Source organism: Sinocyclocheilus anshuiensis, unplaced genomic scaffold (genome assembly GCF_001515605.1).
Source record: "Sinocyclocheilus anshuiensis isolate Anshui unplaced genomic scaffold, SAMN03320099.WGS_v1.1 scaffold62, whole genome shotgun sequence".
NCBI classification, from domain to species: Eukaryota; Metazoa; Chordata; class Actinopteri; order Cypriniformes; family Cyprinidae; genus Sinocyclocheilus; species Sinocyclocheilus anshuiensis.
In genome coordinates this window covers 1005772-1017446 of record NW_015544180.1, presented here as the reverse complement: position 1 = coordinate 1017446, position 11675 = coordinate 1005772, and the positions used below count along the sequence as shown (strand labels likewise).

The following is an 11675-nucleotide window of genomic DNA, read 5'->3' as shown; positions in this document are numbered from 1 at the left end:
TTTTCTACAAAGTCCCTCCTTCCGACAAGCGCAGTCTGCTCTGATTGGCCAGCTGACCCAGTGCATTGTGATTAGCCGAACACCACAAGCACGCGTCGAAAATATAACACCCCTGACCATAATCGCGAGCTTCAGCTTTCAAAAACTCTAAAACCGTGATACAAACCGAACTGTGAGTAATTTGAACCATTCCACCCCTAGCAGTAGAGCTAATACAGTGGCTGGAAATCTGTTTATCCTTCGGTTCCTCGTGCTTCCCCATCTTCATAGAGAACGCGGTTCATGGTTGCTCAGAGCGGTTTGGAAAGAAGGTGGAAATGGCTCGACTGCGATTTCCACACATTTTTAGACGCTGGGAGCAGGGAAATCTATATAGAGCGACTTATTTTAATAATTAAAATATCGATATTTGAATAATTAAAATATTGATATTTGGCGCCAGATATCGATTCTCGTATCGCATGGAGAAGGACAAAGATATATCGCCATATCGATATATTGTCCCACCCCTAGTGAAAGTGAGGCAGCTGAAGAAAGTTACACTCAGATGTCCGCTATGAGTTCAGAATATGCTCATTCTGAAAATGATTCAGACGATGATCTAGAGAGTTTAGGGAGATTGTCTGATGGAGAGGATGCTGAAAGAACGGAATCATTTAGATTTAGAATCAGCAAATTCTTAAGATAAGTAGCACCATTGGTGTGGGTGAAGATACAGAGACTGCAAGGATGCTTGAAAAGTACAATTTGCTTCCAAAGAATTTGTATGAAGAAAGGAGTCATAGCCTAAAAAAAAGTACCAGGTACTGTACCCAGTGGAAACCCCCCCAAAAGTGACCCGTACCAAGCCGTACCGTGCCGTACCATGCAGTGGAAAAGCACCAATAGAGAAAGTGACTGGAAAGCTGCAGAGATGGAAATGGATTCAAGCCCGACTTTCTTAGAGGCAGAGTGTTAGTAGTGAACAATCTTGCTGCCTCAATGCTGTGGCATCGTTTAACAGTATTGGATCCTCCAAAATACCTCTTGTCAAAACTTCAAAAAGCTTTTGTGGATTTCTTCTAGGGTGGCCATTATTGGCTTCCCCCTGGAGTACTTTGTCTTCCTGTCAATATGGGTGGTCAAGGGTTAATCCATCTAAACTCTAAGGTGAAAGCCATGAGGTTACAAACTGCCCAAAAGCTGCTTTATTCTTCAGACTCTGTACCATGGATTAGTTTTGGTCTTGTCATCTTACAAACAAAAAGCAAGATGGGGCTTGATAAACAGATGTTTTTAATTTCAGAAAATGATGTAAAAAATAAGACTGTTATAAAGTTTTATGAATCTGTTTTTGAAGCTTGGAGGTATTTTAATAAGTGAGGCAGCTGAAGAAAGTTACACTCAGATGTCCGCTATGAGTTCAGAATATGCTCATTCTGAAAATGATTCAGACGATGATCTAGAGAGTTTAGGGAGATTGTCTGATGGAGAGGATGCTGAAAGAACGGAATCATTTAGATTTAGAATCAGCAAATTCTTAAGATAAGTAGCACCATTGGTGTGGGTGAAGATACAGAGACTGCAAGGATGCTTGAAAAGTACAATTTGCTTCCAAAGAATTTGTATGAAGAAAGGAGTCATAGCACATCTGTACGTGGAAAATTTCTTCAGTTAAACAGTATGGATTCTTCAACAACTTTCTTCTTTTCATTGGAGAAGAATATTAGAGAAAGGAAGAATATAAATTATCTCAAACTGTTAAATGGAAAAGAAATCACTGAAAATAAATAAATAATTTCACAAGTTTTATGGTTTTATGAAGATTTATATAGTGCACAACCTTGTAATCTTGAAGCAACTGATCAACTTCTAGATGGACTTCCACAGCTTGGAAAAGAAGATAAAGCTGATTTAGAAAAAACACTTTATTTTCAGGAGTTAAGTAAGGCCTTACAGCAGCAATCTTCAAGAAAAACACCAGGGCTGGATGGATTGACTTCTGAATTTTATAAAGTTTTTTGCTCCATTATAGGACAAGACCTGCATGCTGTGTTTCTTAAAAGTGTGGAGTCAAAAACCTTACCTCTCAGTTGTAGAACAGCTGTGGTAACCCTTTTACCTAAGAAAGGAGATCTTGGCTTATTAAAAACAGCAGGAGTAACCAAAGTTGGAAATTTGTTGGATTTGTCAAAGAGAGTGGTTTTCAGTACAGGGGTTTACTAAAAAGATTGGCAGTAGATCAGAGAGCATAGTGGGTAATATTCTGAAGAGTTTGAAAACATCTTTTCCTAGACCTTTACAAGAGTTTGTAACAACAGCAGCAATCTTCAAGAAAAACACCAGGGCTGGATGGATTGACTTCTGAATTTTATAAAGTTTTTTGCTCCATTATAGGACAAGACCTGCATGCTGTGTTTCTTAAAAGTGTGGAGTCAAAAACCTTACCTCTCAGTTGTAGAACAGCTGTGGTAACCCTTTTACCTAAGAAAGGAGATCTTGGCTTATTAAAAAACTGGCGACCAGTCTCTCTTTTAGGAACTGATTACAAACTTTTATCTAAGGCTTTGACAAATCGCCTGAAAAAGTATTTAGCATCAATTATCAATGGAGACCAGTCTTACTGCATTCCAAAGCGTTCTATATTTGATCATCTTTTTCTTGTGCGAGATATGTTGTATTTAACCGAATTGCATAAACTAGATCTGGGCCTTGTGTGTTTGGACCAAGAAAAGGCCTTTGACAAAGTTGACTATGCATATTTGTTTAAAACTCTTGAAGGCTTTGGCTTTGGAAAACAGTTCACTTCATGGGTAAGGCTTCTGTATAAGGACGTTTACAGCATGCTGAAGGTTAATGGAACTCTGACAAGACCTTTTTCGGTGCATAGAGGAGTGAGACAAGGTTGCAGCTTATCTGGCCTCTTGTACATGATTTGTATTGAACCATTGTTAAGGATGTTGAGAGAGAAGTTGCAAGGATTGACTTTTCCATCAACCTGCCTCTCGAATACACCAACAGTGAAACTAACAGCTTATGCTGATGACATCACAGTTATTATAAGATCTGAAGATGACGTTAAACATCTGGTTTCATGTCTCAATATCTTTCAGAGTGCATCTTCTGCACGGGTTACTTGGGAAAAAACTGATACCCTGTTATTGGGTCATTGGTCACAGCAGGAGTAACCAAAGTTGGAAATTTGTTGGATTTGTCAAAGAGAGTGGTTTTCAGTACAGGGGTTTACTAAAAAGATTGGCAGTAGATCAGAGAGCATAGTGGGTAATATTCTGAAGAGTTTGAAAACATCTTTTCCTAGACCTTTACAAGAGTTTGTAACAAATTTGATGTCTGGTAATTTTACAAAAAAATATTTTTCCAGAAGTATGTGTAACTCCAAAGATAGATCAGGATGAAAATAATAATGGTGAAAATGCGAATATGTTGCTGTCTTTTAAAGGTTTACAAAGTCTTCCTTTTTCTATGGCAAGCAAACACAATTTATATAACGTTTGTGTAAAGTCATTCTTTGTGGGACAGTTATGAGGAGAGAGAGGAGAGATACAAAATGGAGAACTTATTTTTCTGTATCTGAAAATAAATCGCCGCCTTGGTGTTCATTGTATAAAAATCATCTTCCAAAAAGGTCTGGTGACTTACAGTGGCAAATTTTGCATTGTTCATTTGCAACAAAAGTGTTTTTGTTTAAATGTAAATTTGCAGTTTCTTCACATTGTACTGTGTGCAAAGAACCTGACACTGTTTTTCATGTTTTTTGTGAATGTTGTAAATAATTTCCTCTTTTCAACATTTTAAATGGAATTTTCAGCAGGTTAGGTTTAAATTTCTCAAAAACAATGTTCATTTATGGGTATGAATACTCTCGCAATAAGAAGGAGATTTGTACTTTTTCCAACTTTCTGCTTGGACAAACAGTGAAACTAACAGCTTATGCTGATGAAATCACAGTTATTATAAGATCTGAAGATGACGTTAAACATCTGGTTTCATGTCTCAATATCTTTCAGAGTGCATCTTCTGCACGGGTTACTTGGGAAAAAACTGATACCCTGTTATTGGGTCATTGGTCAGATGGGTATGAATACTCTCGCAATAAGAAGGAGATTTGTACTTTTTCCAACTTTCTGCTTGGACAGGCAAAGTTAGCCATTTGGAAAGCTTATAGAGTTGAAATGGAAGGTCAGGAAGTTAATATGGTAAATTAGTTGAATCTAGGATTCGATTGGAATATGAATATTATCGAGTAAATAGTGATGAATTGATGTTTGAGAATAAATGGTGTTTAAATAAGGGTTTGGTTTTTGTAGAGGACGAAAACCTCTTTTTTAAACTGGCAGTGAGTTATAAAATGTTTTTTGTATGCGAAAATGTTTTTAATGGTAAAATAAAATTGCTTTTGAAGGTCTCTCTCTCTCTCTCTCTCTCTCTCTCTCTCTCTATCTATCTATCTATCTATCTATCTATCGATCTAGTCTATTGTTCATTTACATGTATATAAAGAACTGTTTTAATAAAGATGTTTCTGTGCTGTTTTTAGCGCAGTACTGCATGTGTTTGTGTGTCTTACTGAGTAAATCTGCAGTTGTTTCCTTTTACTTTTCTTGCACTTCATACAGCAGATGTCTGGTCTTCCTCCTCAACCATGAACAAACAATCTGAGTGACTAGTTTACACACACACACACACACACACACACAGCGGTGGCTTCCTCCTCAACCATGAACAAACAATCTGAGTGACTAGTTTACACACACACACACACACACACACACACACAGCGGTGGCTCAGTGAGGGAACGCGTGCTGGGCTGCTTCAGTGTCCTAATGGACAGAGAGAGAGATGATATAGAGGGTATATAGTTTCTGTTGTGTAGTGATGTGTCTCAGGATGTGTCTGAGAGCAGATGGATGAGAAACCATCTGCTACAAATGGACACACACACACTCTAATGTTAATGAGCACGTACCGTAGACTTGCACCATTTATATATGAAGCTAAATAAAATGACTCCAGATTTCAGTAGCTAAAGCGACGCTAAATGTAATGACTCAAACCTCAAAACAAAACTCTACTATTCAGTTTATGAATCATGTAATTTTCTTAAAATCTTACCTGGAATTTCATACCCTGTGATACTCTCATACATTCAGAGAATAGAAGTAGAATTTTTTTTCTTACATAGTGGCATATTTATGTTTTTGCTTATGAAACGCACACAGAAAGTGTGCGTTTATTTATTAGCTGTTCATCAACTCACAATCCCTAAGTGCTTGGAAACCCTGTACTATACTTATTGTTACAAGTAGCTTTCATAAAATTTAGCATTAGAATATCTTTCCCAGATTTAACTTGAGAACTCAAATATCCAGGTTGTTACTTAATACAGCTTTGCATTTCACATTGACAAGACTTAAAATTGTATGGCAGCTCAAAAGTTGAAATAACATTACTGAAATTTGAAAACTAATACTACAAGTTTAAATAATATTTTTAGAGTTTAGAATCGTAGTCAAAAAATGTAAGAAATTGTTTTATTAGTAAAATATTAACCTTTACAGATTAAAAAAAAAAGTTTTGTACATTTGGATAGATGAAGTATACAATATGGATGTAGTGACGACATCTAAAACTATTACGTATTTCCATACGGCTAAAGAAACATATTTATGGATCTGCAGAATAATAGTCAAAAAAATAAAAGAAATTATGAAAAAAAAAAATCTGAAAAGTTGTATTAGTATGGCATTAGTATGTAATATTTACAAGTACAAAACATACATTTTTGTAGGTTTGAATAGATGCTGAAACATACAATATGGACGTACTGACAACTTTATTACATATTTACGCATTTATTTATGGATCTGTAGAACAATAGTCAAAAAGTAAGAGTAAATATGATAAGCTTTGTGATGAAATAACATTATTATTTGGGTAACACTTTACAATAAGGTTCATTAGTTAACATTAGTTAAATAATTTAGTTAACATGGTCTAAGAATGAACAATACATCTACAGCATTTAATAATATTAATTTCAACATTTACTAATGCATTATTAAAATCAAAAGTTGTGCTTGTTAACGCACTGTGAATTAACATGAACTATAACAATAAATACTGTAATAAATGTACTGTTCATGGCTTGTTCATGTTAGTTAATACATTAACTAATGGAACCTTATTGTAAAGTGTTACCATTATTTGTCCCTAAAACTCATGTGAAGCATTCAAGGAGAAGGTTTTGAAGCATAAGTTCAGTCAAATGTGTCCGACTGGTGGTGTACGTCTCACTTCAAGTGCTCTTCCCTCTTTAGTGTCGATGTTGATGAATTTTGCAACATCAACGCACTTATTGAGCTGAATAATGACACCGTAGTCTTATGCAGAACTTGGATTTGTCTCATATTTGAAGAAGTTTGCTTCATTGATTGTTATTTTCCCGTTTATTGCTGTGAGGCTTTGACACAATCTGTATCGGATGAAGTGCTATAGAAACTGGACTAGTGAGCAGGCCGCGCTGGCGCTCAGCATACAGCAGGATTCGTCCTGTAGTCCCAACAGTGAGCGAACAGGATCCTCCGTCTCATCTCTCCGCTCCTCTGTGAGTGGACGTCTGGCCGTTTGCCTGCTCACTTTTCACGTTCTCTTCCTCCGCTGTTGTGTCCTGCATTTCTCCTCCTCTTCCATCTCTGTTTCTCTCTCTCTCTCTTTCTCTGGGAGTGATTAATGGTGCAGCATGTTTCTGCTTTCGCCCTGCAGCATCTGCAGTGCAGCACCTCTGACAGTCTCTCTCTGCTCGTTTCTGTCTGTCTCTCAGGTGATGTCTGTGTCTCGGTCAGGTTCTGCGGCTCTGTACGGATCAAGAACTTCGTCACACACTGTCACGAGTGTGTTTGTTATTGAGGTAGGCTTGGTGGACCAAATGGCATCAGACGGTCTTTTTTGGAGGATTTGGGATGGGACTAGTGTCATCCTTCTGGTTTTATTGTGAACAATTCTTCTGTGTTTGTTATTCCAAAGAAAACCTATGAATAAAACTGAAGGTGCTTTAATGGCACTCACTGGAATTTTCACTTTGAAAGTGGCGCAAAAACAGCAAGATTTGATGGGACATCAGTTTATAATAATAATCATAATAATACTACTTTATTTTTGTATAGTGTATTTTAGGACCTCATGGTTGCTTTACAAATACATTGCATATAATGCATAAAACAAATATATAATAATAAAAAAAACGGAAACAAAACAAAGTGGGAAATGCGGCAGAGTTGAAAAAAAAGTTGAAAAACAGAGTGTGTAAATGCGTTTATGAATTTATTTCAGCTTCCAGCCATTTTTTTAATGATAAAATGTTTACCTTGCATTAATTAATTTGCTATGATTTTTCAGAAATCATTCTAATATGGTGATTTGCTGCTCAAGAAACATTTCTTAATTTATCAATGTTGAAAACAGTTGTACTGCTTTATATTTTTGTGTAAACTGTGATACATTTTATTTTTCAGGATTCTTTGGTAAATAGAAAGTTCAAAAGAACAACATTTACTTAAGAGAAATCTTTTGTAACATTATACTGTAAATGTTTTTGCTGTCACTTTAGATCAATTTAATACATCATTGATGAACATAAGTATTAATTTCTTAAAAAAAAGTAATTATAATCATACAAAAGTAATCTAACCCCAAACTTTTGAACAGCAGTATATTTGAATATTCCAATAGTTTACATCAACGAGAGATTTTCGATTTTAATCTGACTTGTTTTTAAATATAAAGCTAATAAATACCAAAAGCTGCACACATGAAACTGGAATAATCTAGAAAATAATGTCTGAATGTAGTCTGTGTTAAATTTGAGTGAATTGCTTTGAGTTTACAGTCAGATGTTTTGGTGTTAGTTTAGTCTGGTAATGTCTCTGGAAGGTGTGTGAACGGTCCTGCAGTCATGTGATCATACGGGGGCGAGATGCTGCAGAAAATGTGCGGCTCAAATGAAGTGTAGCACATCAGAGACACAGACAAACCTGCTGCTGAACAGACACACACACACACACACACACACACACACACAGTGCTGCAGTGATGTAATTTGTAGTGAAATCACATTAGCGTGTGTGTGATGGGCGCCGTACACAGAACATCTGTTACTGACACACAGCATTCGATTGATGCCTCTGCTTATGTTTGAGTGCATGTAAACAGGTAACAGTCTTTACAGTGAAAATATGCACATGAACACAGTACTGTATGTAAAACCCTAGCATTTACTGTTATTCCTGCTTCATTTCACACTTTCTGTCCAGTGTTTTTGTCTTTTTTTGAATGTTAAAATACTGTAATAATGTGCAGAGTGTATAGAAGCTATACGTTTATGATCTAATTTCATTTCGGAGACAGTATTACACTTTTACTGCATTATAGACAATTTACAAGCAGAGAAATAGATTAGCAGTGTTTGCTCGACTGTTTTGTCTTTAAGTCTTGAATCAGATGTTCGCGTGCATGTTTTTTATCGACTGCAGTCAGGAATGAATAAATAAGGGCACTTACTAGACGTCAGAAGTCTATTGATTTCAGTGATGCATCAGGTATGTTTTTGAAGTCTCTTCTGCTCACCAAGGCTGCAGTTATTTAATTAAAAGTACAATAAAAATAGTAAAATTGCGAAATATTATTACAATTTAAAATAGCTGTTTTCTATTTGAATATATTATAAAATGTAATTTATTCCTGTGATCAAAGCTGAATTTTCAGCATCATTACTCCAGTCTTCAGTGTCACATGATCCTTCAGAAATCAGTATAATATGCTGATTTGCTGCTCAAGAAACATTTCTGATTATCATCAATGTTGAAAATAGTTGTGCTGCTTCATATTTTTTGGAAGCTGAGATGCAATGTATTTTTCAGGATTCTTTGATGAATATAAAGTTCAAACAGCATTTATTTTAAATTTAAATGTCTTTACTGTCGGTGGTTTGACCAGTTAAAATGTGTCCTTGATGAATAAAAATATTAATTTCTTTAAAAGAAAAAAAAAACTTTTAACACCATCTTTGCAGTGAAATAAAGACCAATCAGAATTCAGTATTATAATGATGTCATTGCAGCTTAAATTTAAATGCAGAATGTTCGAACTTGTTTTTAAGTATAAAACGTGTAAATAGCAAAAATTGCGCACCTAAAGCTGGAAAATAGCTACAAAATAATGTTGTGCAGAAAATGCATGTAAAGCTTTCAAATGAGACACATTTGGTTACAAAAATAATCCCAGAAGTGATAAACCTTCATGTGCTTATAAGGGACAAATGATACATAGATATATTTAATGTATATTTTATGTAATCGCTGTATCATACTCTTTTTATGCTTGCACTATGAAACAAAAAAAATGGGTGAATGACTCACTTCTGCTCATGCCATCCCATTTTTGTAGGTGTTTTGCATCAACTCATCAGCTAAATGAATGAATGTCATGTTAAGGGTGTGCAGTGACTATAATTAGCTTTATATAAAGCAGCAGAAGTCTGTAGCATGTCCTCATTCGTGTGTGTGTGTGTCCTTGAGTGTGTTTTCAGGGGTCTTTGTGAGAGTTGGGCTCTGAAGGGGGTCGTAGGCAATTAAAGCACACATGCAGCGCTGCTATACCATCTCACACACACACACACACACACGCAGTCGCGCATCCCTCCTTTGCTCTTATGCACCTCCCACCTCAGCATGTGAATGTTTAAGTGATCTTTATTGTGTGCAGAGTAAACAGAGAGAGCGAGGGAAGCCGTGTTGAGCTGCGTTGTGCTGACAGCAGGACGAGAGACAGACAGATAGAGAGAGAGAGAGAGAAACGGCAGTGTGTGGTTTAATGTGGAAATCATCCTCTCTGAGCTCCATGGCAAACTCTGCATGCGTGCTGCTGTCCGGCTCCGGGATGCTGCCTCATTCGCTGCACGCGCCGCCTGCCTTCCTCTACTTGTCCGAGGTAAGGATCGTCCCGCTTTTATCCGCTCTGAATGAACGTGCTTTTCTGACCTCTGACCTCTTCTCCGTTTGGGGTCAGTGCTCTGTTTATAGTCCAATTTTTCCACGCTTTTCTCCTCTGTTCGCTCCATTGTTTAGGCTTATTCACTTACTTTCATGGTCATTTTATAGGTAACATTAACTAGTTGTTTGTGTCTAGTTTTGTAGTTGGGGAATTTAATGTGGAAATGTCACTTTGTGATCACAAAACGGAAGTCTGTCGCTCATTTTAGGTCACAATTAGCAAACTTATGCAGATTTGTATGCAATATTATGCAGATGCACTCATGAATTATACAGGATTCCTGTGACTTTTCCCTGTTTTTAATTATCTTGAATTGCTTTGTAGAATAAGACATCAGATGCTTCACTGGTTTGTAAAGTCAGCAGGGTTTTGTTTTTGAAGTTTTTATTGAAGATGCATCATATGTAAGTGACTGTATAAATATTGGCATATACCTGCCTTTTTAAAATGATTGATAAATCTATCAGTGTTTTCCCTGATCGAAATTGGTCTGAATTGACCGATATAGGAGCTACTGATTTTTTAATTCAATAATTAAATTAATTTTCTATAGCATCTTATATGCTGTATATTATACTGTTCAAACATCTGATTTTATTTTCAAACACTTATTATTATGAATTGATCGTGAGTATCTAGTATCGTAGTTTGTTGTTTGCCATTAGATTGTGTGCACTTTGGATACAGATGTGCACATGTCAGAAAGAAAGGTGTTTTCCTCATTTTAGCTCATAATCACCGATATTAGCATATGCAGATACACTCATGAATTATTCAGGAGCTAAATGTTCTTCATTTACTCAAATTACTTTGTTGAATTAGTCATTAGATTGTGAATTTGTTTAAGTGCACAGGGGTTTGCTTTGAAAAAAAATTATTTTTATTAGCAGTGCTTGATTTATCGGTTTGTACATATGCATATCAACCAATATAAGCGTTGCAATTTCAATAAATGCTCGATATTGATCTGAATGTGCTTATGTATTATATATATATATATATATATATATATATAATGGATAATCAATATATTTGTTTTTTTATTTATTTAATAATGAAATATAAAAATATTTTTTGTTTTTTAAAATATTTTATTAGCATTGCCTGATTTATTTATTTATTTACTTAAGTCTTTTTCTGTGCTAGGATTTATAAGTACTAAAGTAATTCATCTTTTCTGTTGTACATGATAATGTTTTGATGTTTGAATTTTATATGTAAAATTGTAGATTAGTGCTTCAGTATGAACAGTTTTTTTAAACATCATGCAAAACAGTATAGATTTATATCATATTGTTTACGAGTCATACAAATAATTCTCATTATTGGCCAACAATTTAAAAAATTTTGAAATATTTAAAATATGCATTCATTGTTTTTAAAATGTTTGTTTTATTTTTATTAGCAATGCATGATATATCGGTTTCTACATATCAGTATCAAACAATATAACGGTCTCAATTTTAAAGCAGTGATATTGGTATGAATTTGTTGTTGTTTTAAATAGATAATGGCATGTTTTTTTTTTCTTTCATTTAAAAATACATTTGAAATAATATATACAGTGGGTACGGAAAGTATTCAGACCCCCTTCAATTTTTCACTCTTTGTTATATTGCAGCCATTT

At 35.3% G+C, this 11675-nt stretch overlaps 1 protein-coding gene across 2 annotated transcripts in view; it reads left to right on the top strand.

Annotated features, from left to right (window-relative positions):
- The first annotated feature begins 9862 nt into the window (after positions 1 to 9862).
- The window catches only part of LOC107696360 (RNA binding protein fox-1 homolog 3-like), a 78542-nt gene continuing 76729 nt past the window's right edge, over positions 9863 to 11675 (top strand). For both annotated transcript variants that reach the window (XM_016496658.1, XM_016496657.1), the window contains exon 1: positions 9863 to 9985. In XM_016496658.1, coding sequence (XP_016352144.1) covers positions 9869 to 9985 — 117 coding nt within the window. In that variant the 5' untranslated portion in view covers positions 9863 to 9868. The remainder of the gene's footprint in view (positions 9986 to 11675) is intronic.